This window comes from Chlorocebus sabaeus, chromosome 27 (genome assembly GCF_047675955.1).
Source record: "Chlorocebus sabaeus isolate Y175 chromosome 27, mChlSab1.0.hap1, whole genome shotgun sequence".
NCBI lineage: Eukaryota > Metazoa > Chordata > Mammalia > Primates > Cercopithecidae > Chlorocebus > Chlorocebus sabaeus.
The window spans coordinates 2,029,473-2,046,865 of record NC_132930.1 but is presented as its reverse complement, the minus strand read 5'-3'; the positions used below and the strand labels follow the sequence as shown (position 1 = coordinate 2,046,865).

At 37.8% G+C, this 17,393-nt stretch overlaps 1 protein-coding gene and 1 pseudogene across 2 annotated transcripts in view; one reads left to right on the top strand and one right to left on the bottom strand.

Moving 5' to 3' along the window:
- The window catches only part of SLAIN2 (SLAIN motif family member 2), a 77,637-nt gene that overhangs the window by 10,754 nt on the left and 49,490 nt on the right, over positions 1–17,393 (top strand). For both annotated transcript variants that reach the window (XM_008017458.3, XM_038008549.2), the window contains exon 2: positions 17,133–17,281. In XM_008017458.3, coding sequence (XP_008015649.1) covers positions 17,133–17,281 — 149 coding nt within the window. The remainder of the gene's footprint in view (positions 1–17,132; positions 17,282–17,393) is intronic.
- Positions 14,597–15,547, bottom strand: LOC103246128 (peflin pseudogene; annotated as a pseudogene).

Below are 17,393 nucleotides of genomic sequence, written 5' to 3'. Positions count from 1 at the left end.
GGTACCATAAGTCTTGATGGTAGTGCACCCTGTGAGTGAAAGAGGCTAACAACCTTTATGTGAGGTATAATAATCTAGTTTTATCTTAATTCATCTTCAAGTTTCTGTCTGGCCAGTGGTAACTGCTGTATAAATATTTGTTTAAATTACTGAGTGGAGCATAAGCTTTCAGGGTGTTTAGAGTTTGGCTAGGAGACAGAATGAACATAGAATTCTGTTCTCTCTGAAACCAGTAATATTTTCTAGAAGAAAGATTTATATGGGCTTAAAAGTGAGAGCTGGGACTTTGGATTTGGGCACAGATGGAAAGGTATTTTTTGCTGTCTATGAGAATCAAGATGTTTAGGGAAAAGAGCGAGTGATACATTTGAGTACGGTAGAGAAAAGGCCTGTGAAGATACTTAACTAAAGGGACGTTTGTTAGGGAACAAGTGAGAAAGTTGAATCATTGGGTTGGAGATCATACTGTGAATGGCCTGTGAAAGCTAGGAGGAGAGTTTTTGAATATTGAATGCTCTTAACAAAATGGCATTTTGGAGAGGTTAGTGTGTAGTATGTAGGCGAGGACACAAGTCATAGCTACCTTTATTGGCTAGAAAACAGCCTCTGAGGTTTGCGTCCACCTCTTGTGCCCTGAAGTATTCAAACCAAAGTATTGAATTCAAACCAAAGTATTGAGTCCACAGCGATACTCTTTCCATTTCATACCAACTACTTATATGTTGCATGAAAACCATCACATCACATCAAGCTAAATGATTAAAGATTAGGCCATTTACCTAAGAAGGAAATAATAGATACCATTTTGGTTTCAAGATCGTTTAGTTCCAGTTAAAAAAACATTCACATTGTTTAAAAATGTCATTTTGATCTTATTATTATAAGAATAATCCCAGAGCAGAATTTTGCGACCTTGACATTTGGGTCAGATAACTCTTTGTTGTGGATGCTATCCTGTGTGTTGTAGGATGTCCAGCAGCATCCCTGGCCAACCAAAAATGTCTCCAGACATTGCTAGGTGTCCCTTTGGGGCAGAATTACCACAGATTAAGAACCATTGCCTTAAAGAATACTTCTGGTATGGTGTCAGAGTGACCAGAAATAACTAGTACTGTATTGTAGTAATAAGTTTAGTATTCTAGTTATTTTGCTTCATTTACATTTTCTAAGTCAGAAATAGTGCTTGATATGGTTTGGCTCTGTGTCTCCACCCAAATCTCATCCTGAATTGTACTCCCATAATCCCCACGTGTTGTGGGAGGGACCTGGTGGGAGGTAATTGACTCATGGGGCAGTTTCCCGTATACTGTTTTCATGGTAGTGAGTAACTCTCACAAGGTCTGATAGTTTTATCCGAGGTTTCCACTTTTGTGTTTTCCTCATTCTCCCTTTGCCTACTGCAATCCATGTAAGACGTGACTTGCTCCTGCTTGCCTTCCACCATGATTGTGAGGCTTCCCCAGCCATGTGGAACTGTAAGTCCAATTAAACCTCTTTTGTAAATTGCCCAGTCTCAGGCATGTCTTACCAGCAGCATGAAAACTGACTAATACAGTGCGGTTCTGAAAATTAAGAATAAGTCAAATGATTGGGCACTACTTGAGAGTCAACGGAGCACTAACCAGATGAGATGTCAGAACAGTATATTTAAATTAGAACTGCCTTGGGGAAACTGGAATGAATGGTCTCCCAAGAAGTAATCATCAGACATTTATTGTATACCTGCCATAGGTGGAGCATTATCTATAATGGTAAGAAATAGTCATAAGAACTTTGATGGTTGGAAAGCCTCATGAAAGCTTCAAAAAAGACTTCATGGTCAGTCTTGAAAGGCAAAGTAAGGCTAGGTTAGATAAAGAAAACTTTTTTTCACCCTTATAGTGAAAATAACTATGAACAAAGAATCCATAGGTTAAACTCTCCACAGTGCATGAAACAAACATTTATTTGGTCAGTTTGGCTGCATGCAGGTGGTTTTTTTTTACTGGAGTAAAGATCAAAGGACATAGTTTTGAATCTGATAACACAGAATTTTGAAAAATAAGCTGTGGAGTATATCTGATGGGAAAGTTTTTAAGCTGTGAAACAGTGGTATGTAGATCTGTGTTTTAGAGCGTAAGTGGTGGAGTGTAGATAGATTGGAAATATGAAAGTCTGCTAGGTATGGAGAAAACAGTTAAGATTATTGTAACAGTCCATACTTGATGAGATGGGGCCTAGACTAGATCAAGGTCAGTGGAAATGAAAAGGAAGGGATAGATTTAACAAGGATTTGTGAATCAATAGGATATGTTAATTGAATATGTAGAGAGAAAACAGTCGATATTGGCTCAAAAAATTTATTGACTGGAAAAGATGATACCATTTTTAGGGTTTTTGGGGGGGATGTCCATAAGAAGCAGTTTAGAGCTCTGTGACTGACACCAAGGAGAAAGACTAGACGTATTAGAAAATTATGTATGTCCAAAAACCAATAGTTGGTTATGGCAAAACAGCAACAAAAACTTTCAAATTAAAAAAATGTTATCTGATAAACATAGAATAAAATAGTAGGAACAAGTATTTAGTTGTATCTTAAGAGTTGATAGAATAACAAAAAGATCCTGGGCTATATAAAGTGAAGGAATAGAAGAGCTCATTTTTACACTATATGTGCATTTTCAGACCCTCAAATCATCACTTCTAGCTTTGGTAATTAAACAGTTGTAAGTGATATAGAAAAAACTGATGGGAAAGGGAAAAAGTTAAGGGATTAGAGCAGTTAAATTTAGCCTCTTACAGAAATTGGGATAATTTGATTACTGTCACTTGGGAGAGAGATCCTTGTTAATTGTTATGGGTATTTTTTTTTCCCCCTCAGGCTGAGTCTCGCTGTGTTGCCCAGGCTGGAGTACAGTGGAGCAATCTCAGCACACTGCAACCTTTGCAGTCTGGGTTCAAGCGATTCTCCTGTCTCAGCCTCCCGAGTAGCTGGGATTACAGACACCCACCACCATGCCCAGCTAATTTTTGTATTTTTAGTAGAGACGGGGTTTCACCGTGTTGTCCACGCTGGTCTCATCCTGACCTCAGATGATCTGCCTACCTTGGCCTCCCAAAGTGCTGGGATTACAGGCATGAACCACTGCGCCCGGCCTGTTATGGGTATTTTGAAAGGAACAAATAATGAAATGATTTATGATTTAATTATGGATTAAAATAGGAAAAATTTGATTCAGCTGATCTACAACTGGTAACCAAATGGTTAGTACCAAAAAAAAATGTAAAATTTTCTTTTTTTTTTTTTTTTTTTTTTTTGAGAAAGAGTCTTGCTCTTGTCACCCAGGCTGGAGTGCAGTAGCACCATCTCAGCTCACTGCAGCCTCTACCTCCCGAGTTCAAGCGATTCTCCTGCAGGGATTACAGGCGACCGCTACCACACCCAGCTGATTTTTGTGTTTTTAGTAGAGATGGGGTTTCACCATGTTGGCCAGTCTGGTCTCGAATTCCTGACCTTGTGATCCGCCTGCCTCAGCCTCCCAGAGTGCTGCGATTACAGGCATGAGCCACTGCACCTGGCCAAAATTTTTCATTGTTATAGTATTTCAGGAAAAAATGCCATGCTCTTTTATGAAGTCTTCATACTTATTTCCTTGTGTTCCTTTTTTACTGTGTGTCAGGAAGTTTTCTTTGCGGGTGAGGAGACATAAGGGATGATGTGAAATATTCTTATTCTTGTTCTTGGGAAGCTTAGAATCCCATGTGAAGACAGTTATATAATTATATAAAAATTGGGTATATACACAGAATCACAAACTCTAACAATGGAGGATTAGATTAGGTTTTCTTTTAGGACAATGCCAATTCTAATAATACGATTCCTTCTTCCCCCCAAGTGTATTTTGTGCTTTCTGACCATCTCAGAATACAGTATACCTCAGGAATCCTCACATACCCATTCTTATCTTTATATGTAATTCAAAATAAAAAAGGAAGAGAATGTCTAGCTTGGTATTCTTAAATATTAACTTTAGTTCTATGAGCAGAATACAATATACCCATCTCTCTTACCTCCTACTCTGGCATGTAACATAAAAATATTGTTAACTTTCTTTAGCATTTGAATGTTGAGGTTAAACACGTATTTAATATGCATATATTTTATATATTTATAAATATATAAATGTAGATTATATCTAATTACATGTTTATCTGTTTTCTCATTCTTATCTGGTTTATATTTTCACATAAAGTTGGTAAAATATTTTAATTTTATTATAACTTAAAATAATTTTAGAACCTGTAGGAATACTGCAGGTAGAAAATTCTCTGAGATGACAACTTTTTAATCTTTACTGTGTTAATAAGCCTTTGTTATCAGTGTCTTGTGGATTCAAACTTTATGTTCCTATATCTTTTCCAAGGTAATTTATTTGTAGATATTTTATTAACAGTATGAAAAAGTGTTAATTTTTTAAACCTAAATTATTAAGTTGACGAACTATTAAAAGTCGTAGCAGTATGCATTATTATTATCTTGGATTTGAAGAATATATCATTTGCTGAAAGTATGACGTTTTAGCCAGGAACTAACATAGTTTCTATGGGTAAGATCCTGTTTTAGTCACTAAAAAGCAAAGTGCTCTAAAAGAAACTGCATGGATTACGTATGTATGTAATGTTTATATGTATATATTATATATGCACATATCCATACATATACCCATGTATGTTTTTTGTGGACAAAAAACTTCCTGTGTTAGTAATTGCTATCTATATATGCAGTTGTAGCTGAAAAGATCTGTGCTAGTATACGTAAGGACTGTATTGCAGCTATTGCCACAGTTTGTGAGTCTGGAATAGTTTGAGACTCCTTGTCTTCCTGTCTTCTTCTCTTAAAAGGAAGCAACTCAGTTTCTGATTGATGCGATCTAGGTTGGTCTCACTGTAACTAGTGTTCCCAGCATTCCCAGGTGCATAGTTATGGCTCAGCACTATGAGTTTTTTCTTTAAAGACTTAATTCTCAACCTCAAGTTTAGTGACACTCCAAGAAATATCAAAATTGTTTTATTCTCTTAAAATTAAAAAAAAAAAAAAAAACATGCCATACTGGAATGGGAATAAAGTGAGTCATGAAATGAAAATGGAATCGTAATAGCTATTTCTAAAAGTTTGAAATTCGCTTCTTTACAAGGTTTTCTTCAGTTTACTCTGCTTGCTTTGCACTGTTTTCTGGGTTCATCATGTTGTTTTGTGTTCTGTCATACATACTCATATATTCTACCCTGCAACTAATGTCACTTCAGTGCTTGAAAATAGCTCTGTTCTAAAACTTTATTAATGAAGTTTGCCTTGCTAATAATTATTAGTATTATTGGTAATATTTTTAATATTTCTCTAAAAACCAGAAGAACATATTATATATATTTATATAAATATAGTATTATATGTCTTTTAATTAGCTGATGGGCCAAATATAATAATAAAATAGCACTATGAACAATCTAGAAGTTCAAAAAGATACTATATATTTGAACTGAATGTGTTTTTCTTCAATTTAATTGTGATTTTTGGTTGTAGTAGTAGGTGGGATTGATTGAAACCTTATATTTTATAGTTGGTAAGGCTTAGGAGAAAGCAGGGAACGTTGTGGCTGTTAGAATGATTATATTGAAGTCTTTTTTTTTTTTTTCTTTTTTTCCCCCTGTTTCAAGGGGTAGGGTTTCTTTCAGTTGCCCAGGTTGGAGTGCAGTGGCACAGTCATAGCTCACTGCAGCCTTGAACTGGGCTCAAGCAGTCCTCCCACCTCAGCCTCCCAAGTAGCTGGGTCTACAGGCACTTGCCACCATGCGCAGCTGATGTTTTTTTTTTTTTTTTTCCCAAGCGATTCTCCTGCGTCAGCCTCCTGGGTAGCTGGGACTACAGGCATGCACCACCATGCCCGGCTAATTTTGCATTTTTAGTAGAGATGGGGTTTCTAAACTAAACCATGTTGGTCAGGCTGGTCTCATACTCCCGACCTCAGGTGTTCCGCCTGACTTGGCCTCCCGAAGTGCTGGGATTACAGGTGTGAGCCACCGCACCCGGCCCCACTGATGTTTTAAAAAAACTTTTGTAGAGACAGTGTCTCACTGTGTTGCCCAAGTTGGTCTTGAACTCCTGGCCTCAAGTGATCCTCCCACCTCAGCCTTCCACAGTTTTGGGATTACAGGTGTGAGCTACCATGCCTGGCCCTATTAAAGTCTTTAATTTAGGAATCTTTTATATTCTTTTTTAGCAATGCTATTAGGCAGTAAAGTATAATATTTAAGAGTATTGCTTTTGGAGCAATTTTGGTTTTGCCATTTAGTAGCTGTGCCGCCTTGGACAACTTATTTACCTCACTTGTCTCAGTGACCTCATCTGTAGAATGGAGATTGTAATAACACCTATCTTACAATTTTGTAATGAAGATTGAAAGAGTTACTATATTTAAAATACTGAAGCAATGCCTGACATGTAATGAGCATTTAATACAATATAAATTATTATAATTACTGTTACATTGACTAAGAAAGCTTATTAAAGCATTATAAGCAATGTATCCTAATGGTTTAGAATTATTAAATTATATTTGCTTGTGAGTAAAACCAAAGATATTTGTATTTTTTTTTTTTTTTTGAGATGGAGTTTCGCTCTTGTCATCCAGGCTGGAGTGCAGTGGTGCGATCTCAGCTCACTGCAACCTCCTCCTCCTCGGTTCAAGTGATTCTCCTGCCTCAGCCTTCCAAGTAGCTGGGATTACAGGCTCCCGCAGCCACGCCTGGCTAATTTTTGTATTTTTAGCAGAGATGGGTTTTCACCATGTTGGCCAGGCTGGTCTTGAACTCCTGACCTTGGGTGATCCGCCTGCCCGAGCCTCCCAAAGTGCTGGGATTACAGGTGTGAGCTACCACACCCAGCCCAAAGATAATAAGATAAGCTTTTATTAATTAAAGATTAATTATAGAATTATTAAAATGGAAACAAAGTTACAAAAGTGGCTGCTTTAATTTACTTTGGTATCCTCCCTTTATCTCTTTTCATATTGCTTTTTTATTTAGTGTTAATTCAGATCCAAATATTTGAGCATGTATAAGTGCCTGTGTTGGGGATTGTGCATTGAATGTTGTGAAGACAGTGTCCTTGTGCATTGAATGTACCTTACTCAGTGAATAGGTAGAGGGGGATGATTTAGAGGTAGTAAAAGTCTGTTATTTTCCTCAGCCTGTAAAAAATTTGCATCTAAAGAAATTTATTTCAATAATGCTTTTAATATAACTTTTATTTTTATCTTAAATTTAAGTCATTTTTGTCCTTGGCTTCAGTAGCCTACTTTCAGCTGGCTACAATATGAAAAGTGATTACTATGGTTACCACAGATTCAGCAAAGTAACTCCTGTCTTCTTTCCTCTCACCATTATTTACTTAATGTCCATCTACTATGTGAAGAAGTATATTAACAATGTGAAGAAAAGTCTGGAGAGACATACTTCAAATTGTAAATACTTTTGGGGTGTAATTTTGGTAGAGAAAGGGAGGTTATTATTTCTTATATTTGTACATTTCCATGTTACTGAAAGTTATTACACTTAAAAAATAGTTATATTCTTAGTTGTCTTTAATCACCATATTATACAGGTATGTGTGATATATGGGCCAAAATATGACTTCTTATTGTAAGCTTTGTATTATCGTATTCTTAATTATATTTCTAATAACTCAGTATTTAACGGTATATGTAAATTGTATTTAATAGTAGTTAGGCCGGGTGCGGTGGTTCATGCCTGCAATCCCAGCACTTTGAGAGGCCGAGGCAGGTGGATCACGAGGTCAGGAGTTCGAGACCAGCCTGACCAACATGGTGAAACCCCATCTCTACTAAAAATACAAAAATTAGCTGGGCGTGGTAGTGCGCGACTATAATCCCAGCTACTCAGGAGGCTGAGGCAGGAGAATCGCTTGAACCTGGGAGGCAGAGGTTGCAGTGAGCAGACGTCGCGCCATTGCACTCCAGCCTGGGTGACAGAGCGAGACTGTCTCAAAAAAAAAAAAAAATAGTGGTTAGTTCCCTTGTAATGATTGTTCTAAGGGAAAAAGTGGCATCTTGAAAGGCCAATTTATTCCTATCACATTTTAACAGCTTTATCAAGATATAATTTATGTACCATAAAATGCACCTGTTTAAAGCGTATTGTGGGCTGGGCATGGTGGCTCATGCTTGTAATCCTAGCACTTTGGGGCTGAAGCGGGTGGATCACTTGAGGTCAGGAGTTCAAGACCAGCCTGCCAACTTGGGAAAACCTGGTCTCTACCAAAAACACAAACATTAGCCAGCATGGTGTCGCGCACGCCTGTAATTCCAGCTACTCGGGAGCCTGAGGCATGAGAATCACTTGAACCTGGGAGACAGAGGTTGCTGTGAGCTGATATTGTACCACTGCACTCTAGCTTGGGTGACAAAGTGAGACTCTGTCTCCAAAAAAAAATATATATATATATATATATGTGTGTATATATATAAAATAAAAAATAAAGTGTACTGTGGTTTTCAGTGTTCAATAGTTTTTAATATATTCACAGAATTGTACAACCATCACCATAATTTAGTTTTAGAGTATTTTCAGCATACCCAAAAGAAACCCCGTGCTCATTAGTAATCATTTCCCATTCCTTCTCTCCACCCCCTCATCCATCCCCAGGCAACCACTGATCAACTTATCTCAAATTTGCCTATTCTAGACATTTCATATAAATGGTATCATACAATCTGTGATGTTTTGTGACTGGCTTCTTTTACTTAGCATAATGTTTGAAGTTCCTGTGTAGCATTTTTATTGCCTGCAATACATGTTTAAATGTCTCTTTTCAAATTATAAATACCAACTCAAAAAATTCAAACGGGACAAAAATAAATAAAATATAATCTCTTATTATAATGAGTATAAGGGATAGAATTTCCTTTTTGACAGGGGGAATCTAAATGTCTACAAAGATACTTTCTTAAAACATTTTGCATCTGTGTTGTACATAGTGGAGACACTTAATACAATCTTATTAGAGATGTTCCAGGAAGGTTTTCCTAAAGAATTGACATTTAAGTTGATACCCAGTAGAAAATAGAGAAGAGCTAGGTGAAGTTGAGCAGGGGAGGGTGAGGAAGCAAAAAATGGAATGAAACTTGTTACAAGGGGAACAACATGCACAAATGACCTAGAAGCAAAAGTGTTGAACTTTCCAGGAATAGAAATTAATTCCATATGGCTGCTATTTAAATTTGTGTGGTGGAGGAAGGTGAGAAATGAAGCTAAAGAAGAACTACGACAGTTAAATCATTGGTTAGGTCTCAAGAGCTGTGGGGATCATTTTTAGAAAAAAGCTCCATCTTAAGGGCAGAGGGAAACTGGCACAGAATTTTTAGCAAAAGAATACTAATAAAGTCAGATTTGTATTTTAGAAAACACTGACTGCAGTGTACAAGATGAATTTGAAAAGCAGGCAAGTCCAGAGATTTGCAAAATTAAAAAAAAATTTTTCCCAAAATTGTTTTATCCATTCTTTGGCCTTTGCATTTTTATATAAATTTTACGATCAGCTTGTCAGTTTCTGTTAAAAATGCCTACTGAGGTTTTCTAGGGATATGTTGATTCTACAGGTCAGTTTGGTGGAGTTAACATCTTGTCAGTCTTGTGTTCAGATCTGTAAACATTGTATATCTCTTCATATGTCTTCTTTTAATTTCTCTCAGCAGTGTTTTGTAGTTTGCAGTGTACATCTTGCATTTCATTTGTTAAATTTATTCCTGAGTATTTTATTCCTTTTGATGCTGTTGTGAATGAAATTGCTATATCTATTTCATATTCAAGTTGTTTATTGATGTGTTTAGAAATACAATTTTTTGCTTATTGATCTTGTGTCTTGTGACCTTGCAGAACACATTTGTTATATAATTTCTTTTAATTTAAGAGTTTTAGAAAGGATTTTCTACGTGCAGGATCATGTTGTCTGCGATTAAACATGTTTTACTTCTTTCTTTTCAATCAGAATACCTTTAGTTTTTTTTTTTCTTGCCTTATTGTACTGTATATCATTTAATAAAAGTATGAGAGTGTACATCCTTGCCTTGTTCCCAGTCTTAGGAGAAACTATGTGGTCTTTTACCATTAAGTCTGTTTTTCTTAAAGAGTTTGTGTAGGATTGATATTGGCATTATTTCCTTAATATTTGATAGAATTAATGAAAAAATGTGGACTTGAACTTTTCTTTCTGGGAAGGTTTTTAAATTTCTTTCTTTCTTTTTTTTTTTTTTTTTTTTTTTGAGAGAGAGTCCTGTTCTGTCACCGAGGCTGGAGTGCAGTGACTGGATCTCGGCTCACTGCAACCTCTGCCTTCTAGGTTCAAGCGATTCTCCTGCCTCAGCCTCCTGAGTAATTGGGGCTACAGGCACGTGCCACCATGCCTGGCCACGTTTTTTTTGTATTTTTAGTAGTGACGGGGTTTCACTGTGTTAGCCAGGATGGTCTCGATCTACTGACCTTGTGATCCACCCGACTCAGCCTATCAAAGTGCTAGGATTACAGGTGTGAGCCACTGCGCCAGGCCGGTTTTTAAATTTCTAATTCAGTCTCGTTTATAAAAGTCTATTCAGGTTCTCTTTCTTGAGTTTTTAGAGTTTTTTTGATAATTTATGTTTCCTAGGAATTAATCTGTTTTACTATTTTATTGGCATTAGGTTGTTCATAATATTTGCTTATATTCCTTTTAATGTCTGTAGTGTTTGTGGCGATGTCCTCTCTTTTGTTTTTAGTAAGTTATGTTTTCTTTTTTCCTAGATCAGTCTCACTTAAAAATTTATCCTTTTTTTGTCTTTAAAAAAAGAATAGGCCGGGTGCAGTGGCTCACGCCTGTAATCCCAGTACTTTGGGAAGTTGAGGCAGATGAATTACTTGACGTCAGAAGTTTGAGATCAGCCTGGCCAACATGGTGAAACTCCATCTCTACTAAAAATACAAAAAACTAACCAGGCGTGGTGGCGGGTGCCTCTAATCCCAGCTACTCGGGAGACTGAGACAGGAGAATAGCTTGAACCTGGGAGGCAGAGGTTGCTGTAAGCTGAGATCGCAACAGAGCAAGACTCCATCTCAAACAAACAAAAACAGAAAAGCAGTTTTTCCCCCTATAATTTTCTGTTTTCTATTTCACTGATTTCTACTTTAATCTTTATAATTTCCTTCCTTCTGGCTACTTTGGGTTTATTTATTTATTTATTTTTATTTTTTGAGATGGAACCTCGCTCTGTTGCCCAGGCTGGAGGGCAGTGGCGGGATCTTGGTTCACTGCAGCCTCCACCTCCCGGGTTCAAACAGTTCTCCCTGCCTCAGTCTCCCGAGTTGCTGGGATTACAGATGCCCCGCCCCCACCGCTAATTTTTGTATTTTTTAGTAGAGATGGGGTTTTGCCACGTTGGCCAGGCTGATCTTGAACTCTTCACCTCAGGTGATCCACCAGCCTCGGGCTCCCAAAGTACCAGGATTACAGGCGTGAGCCACTGTGTCCAGCCTACTTTGGGTTTAATTTGCCCTTGTTCTAATTTTTCAAGCTTAGATTATTGATTTTAGACCTCTTTTCATTCCTAAGTGTTTGAAATTACAGATTTTTCTCTAAGCACTTTTTGAGCGTCATCACATAAATATTGGTATGTTGTGTTTTTGTTTTTATTCAGTTCACAGTACTTTCTGATTTCCCTTGTGGGATACATTATTTGACTTTATTTATAAGTATGTTTTTAATTTCCAAATATTTGGAATTTGCTAAATTACGTTCTGTTGCCGATTTCTAATTTAATTCCATTGTGGTCAGAAACCATACTTTAAATAATTTCAGTTTTTAAAAATTCAGTAAGACTTGCTTTATGTCCTAGCCCATGGTCTATCCCAGAGAATGTTCCATGTGCAATTAAAAAGAATGTGTTTTGTGTTGTTGGATGGAGCATCCCATAATCCATAAATGGTTAAGTAAAGTTGGTTGATAATGTTGCTGAAGTCTTCTGTATTTTTTCTGATTCTCCATGTAGTTCTTTTTTCAGTTATTAAGAGTCAGCTATTGAAACCACAAAACAAAATTTCTGAATTGTTTATTTTTCTTTTCAGTTCTATTACTGTCGTTAGGTATGTTTAAATTTATAATGTTATATCTTTCTGATGTATTGAAACGTCCCTTTTTGTTTCTAGTAATTTTTTGTATCTTAAAGTCTATTGTCTAATAATAGCCACTCCAGTTCTTATAGTTACTTTTTCATGGTCTTATTTTTTCCCATTCTTTTGCTTTCAACCTATTTATGAATTTGAATCTAAGATGTTTATTTTGTAGACAACGTATCGTTGTGTCTTATTTTTTAATCCAGTCTGACTATCTGCATGTGAATAGGATGTCCCAGTGCCTTGTTTGCCAGGTTGGAGGCTCAGCTCCCCATTGAGCCTCCATGATTTAATTTTAGTATAATGAAGTAATGTTTGTTTTTTTAACAAGTTTTAGGTTGCATTAACTGTAAATAAACTTGCTGTGTTCATCAGAATTATGTCCCTCTTGATTAAATCATATTCTATGATTTAAGAAATTCTTAAGTGTCAAAATGAAAAAAAATGTTTTTAGTGGGCAAAATAGTTATTTCGAACAAGTCCATGTGTTTGTAAGAAATGAACAAAGAATATGATATATATTGTTATTACCAATAGATTATTTGTAATGAGAATTTACTTAGGATTTCCTTTTAAATTGAGAGACTTAAACAACTCGGTCCTGCTAAAGGTGAATTCAGTTATGTGATACAACTCAGCTCATGTGTCCTCTGGCAAGTTTAGAAGTATGTACTTTGAAACCTCAACCAAAGGTTACCTGACCAAGGAATTTTGTGCCAATATCATATGGGCCAACGCCCTTTGTTTTTAGACTTCAGATAAGAGGATAGAGTGATATAGAAAGTTAGTGTACCCAGGGCTTACTGTATCATTTTCTCCCTTTTCATCACTATGAATAAGTATGGACAAGTTGCTTTAATCTGCTAATGGAAGGAAGGAGCATTCTGTATTCCCAGTTAAGGGAGCAAGTACAGGAATGGGAGAAAAAATAGTTTATTTTGATAAGGGTAGGAAAAAAAAAAGGTGGAGCAATCCTAAATTACTCACAAGGTTTTAGTCTTTATAACTGAAAGAATTATAATGCTATTAACAACAGGAAAGAAATGAGGGATTTGCAGGGTGGGGGGGCAGTTGTGATGTTTTAGTTGATTTTGAATTATTGTTGTATTAATTTAGTTTGTAGTAGTTTCTGTATTTTTAAAGATGCCAAAGCACGTTGCAACTTTTTAAAAACACCTTTATCAAGATATAATTTATATACCATAACATTTATTAATAGCTTATAATCAGCATATCATAAAAAGTCATTGTATGTTAGTGAATTTAGTATATTTACAATGACAAACCATTACCATAATTATCACTACCTTATAATTTTAGAACATCTATATCACCCTGAAAAGAAATCTCATTCCCATTCCTACCTCCAGCCCTAGGCAACCACAAATCTCTTTTTCTGCTCCATATGCTTTTCTAGACATTTCATGTAAATGGATTCTTAAGTGTCAGTATGCATTCACTGAACATAATGTTTTTGAGGCTTTTTTTTCTTTTTTTTTTTTTGACAGTGTTGCTCTGTTGCCCAGGCCGGACTGCAGTGGTGTGATTGTGACCTTGGCTCACTGCAACCTCCACCTCCTGGGTTCAAGCGATTCTTGTGCCTCAGCCTCCTGAGTATCTGGGATTATGGGCGCCCACCACCACACCCGGCTAATTTTTTGTATTTTTAGTAGTGATGGGATTTGTATTTTTTTTTTTTTTCCCCAGAGTTTCATCCTTTTATTGAAGCCTACAATTTCACTGGACTTTTGGCCCCAAATGAAAAAAAAAATGCAAATTAAAAAAAGTATTGGCAGGGAGAGGTGCCCACTGTCCCCTGGAGACTGAAGCCGAGCAGAGCATGGCAGGCAAGTGAGGGCTTCCAGCCGTGGAGGCAGAGCCTGGCCAGAGAGGCCCAGGGAGCAGATTTGTCTGAGCAGGGCCAGCCCCAGGCAGTTAGAAGTTAACATACAAGGATTTATGGGTGTGGCGGAATCCAAGCCACTGGTCCCATGGGCAGATCTCTCTCATGCTTGGTCAGATTCCACTTTGGAGAAAATGGGCTCGTGTGACAGGATAGCCTGGTGAGGGAACACAGGTAGTAACGGTAATGGGCCAATGAACACTCACCACTGGCATCAGGGTGGAGCTCAGCTAACTGGACACTAACTCCATTACAAGAACCTGCTCCTGGTGCCAGGCTGTGCCACTCAACTGCTCATGGCCATCAGGACATTCAACTTCCATCCTCTCTTCCATCAGGCCCCTACCTGTGTGGCCTCAGCCCTGGTCCTTACTATTTGGTGGCTATGATGCAGGACTCTCAACCCTCTTTTGGAACAGTGTTGCATCAAGCAAGGGAGAATGTTATTCTAAAGGGACAGGAAAAGAAGAGATGTCCACATACTTCTCTCACTCTAAGAAGCCAGGAAAGGTCCCTGGTGCACTCCACTCTCCACAGATGGGTTGGGTCATAGCATCCAAGAAGCTGTCATGGTGACGAAGTCGTCGAAGCTGAGCCAAATGTTGCCTTGTACAGCTGTGTCCTCCTCCCGGAAGGCCTCTGTCAGCACCTGCAGCTGAGTGCATACCTGGATGAAGCAGTCCAGCTGCATGGCAGGACTGGCAGAGCGTGGGCAGTAGCGGGAGACCAGAAGCTGGGTGAACTGGGGGCTCAGGTTGTAGCCCATTTGGGACAGAGCTTGCTGCAGCTCTGTGTAGCTAATGGAGCCCAAGCGGTCCTGGTCATACTGCTGGAAGAGGTTCTTCCACTGCTGGATGAATTTCCACAGGGCTGAGAAGCCGTAGACATCGATATGGCCTGACTTGGTCTTGTCAAACATGTTTATCATCATGAGGCAGGTCTCATCATTGAATGAGGACCAACTGCAGTTGACCAGGGCCTGCTTTAGCTCCTTCATGGAGATATAGCCACTGTGATCTGAGTCTACCGACTGGAACCAGGAGTAGGCCTCAGGATCCACATTGGGAGGGGCGCCACCCTGTCCATAAGGCCCAGGCTGCTGGGCACCATAGGAACTTGGAGGTGGCTGACCATAGGGGCCCCCTGGAGCTGCACCGCCATATGGTCCTCCTGGAGTTCCAGAGGGGAACATCCCAGGATTGGGGTGTCCATAAGGCCCTCCACCAGCTGGTGGTCCATAAGGTCCTCCAGGGGCAGGACCCTCATAACCACCAGGGGGTAGCCCACTGCCATACTGCCCTCCACTATTGGGGGGTCCAGGGTAGTAGCTACCCAGAGGGGCTCCTGGTGCTTGTCCTGCAGCTCCTGGGCAGCCCTGCTGGTTCGGATAGCTGGCCATGGCGATTCTGACGTCACACGCAGGCAAGGGGTTGGGGTTTGTAATTTTAGTAGAGATGTTGGTCAGGCTGGTCTTGAACTCCTGACCTCAGGTGATCCACCCGCCTTGACCTCCCAAAGTGCTGGGATTACAGGCATGAGCCACTGCACCCAGCCCTGCTTTGCACTTTTTAAAAAGGAATTTTATAGCCAGCAGTAGGGGGACTATGTACTTAGTACATGTGAGCCATGTGGGTAAATTATGTAAAACCAGTCAGTGTAGGAAAAATATATGTATTGAAAGAGTAGTGATAATGTCATAAAATTGTTTTATTATTGTTTATTATTCATCTATAGAGGTTTACCTTGCTAAACATTCGCTGACATAGGATATCAGTATGTAATATTTACGACAATTTTTAAAGTGGAGTTGCTGAGGTAGAGATTTTTGTTAAGGAATCTTTGCAGTATTTAAATTGGAAATAGAATGAACCCCACTGATTTCATTTTGAATTGATAGTTATTCCATAAATTGAGATTTTGTTTCACTATTTTTGTCAAATGAATTTGGATTGTAGACTAAAGAAATGGTCATCTACCCCCATTAGTTAGCCTTGATGATCTTGATCAAAACTAAATAATGCATGTGAGTGACAGACCTAAGTTATAGATGGGGAAAAGAGACAAGTGATGGAAAAGGTACTGTTGCCACTAAAAGTAGTTTGTCTATTGTAGTTCTGTAGATATGCATTTATTTAAATATTTACAGTGAAACAACACTTCATATTATTACACTAACTTGATTAATGTAAATGTGAAATTATCCTTATTGAAATCTTTCACTAGATATACAGTATCAAAGCCTAATTTTGCTTCATAAATTCCACTTAATGTGTCTTAATTTGAAAATCACCCTGGTTAGAAATCAATAACTATTTGCATTTTTCTTAAGGGGTCACACTTGAAATAAATTAATAATAACTGACATAATCTGGATTAATCTGAGAAACATGATGTAGAAAATTTATGTACATGCCTCCGTATTTTCTGTTCAACTTTTCCCTTCTGTATACCTTTGCCATTAGCTTATAAAATACTGTCTCTTGGTTCTTTTCTGAAACTGAAGCAATTTAGTAATTGATTCACATTTAGTTATTTAGGGTTTAAAGTATTGCTTTTGTCCAACACATTGTCATTTGAAAAGAGGACTACACATTGGATACTGCTTAACTAAAAGGAATGAATCACTAATGGTAGATGTTTGTGTATGTGGTGGGAAGGGAAATAGGTGCAGAGCAAGGAATTTAGCTCCTCCTCCTGCTTCCTAGCTAGATTTAATAATATGGATGTATTAAGGAGTTAGTCAAGTACTGTTGAAAATAGAATAAACTGCTGGAAAGACAGGTGTTTTCTCATAGTCTTAATAAAGCACCTACTTTAGGAATACCTCATTTGGGTTCACTTAGTATTTGAAATTTGGATTTATATTGATTGTTTTACTATAATTTCCTGTGCAGTAAGTAAATGTGGGTGATTTAAAATATACTCCATGATTTTTACTCCCTTCTCCCCTATTTAAATTGATCCAAAAGGATCCCTGTTTTATATAACCTTGTGCTTAATAAGGAATTTTCTGTTTTTTGTTGTCATCTTCTAGGCTGTATTCATCACCAAAGAAAAAACTTACACCAATGCAGAAATCGGTTAGTCCATTAGTTTGGTGCAGGCAAGTTTTGGATTACCCAAGTCCTGATGTTGAGTGTGCTAAAAAATCTCTTATCCACAAACTTGATCAAACTATGTCAGGTATGTCTATAATTTTATTTGTAAATCATCTCTTTGCTTTCTTTAGTCAAAAACCATACATGTTGACCAGTGTGTTTTTAGGAAGCAATTCTTTGCTTGGAGCATTTTTCAA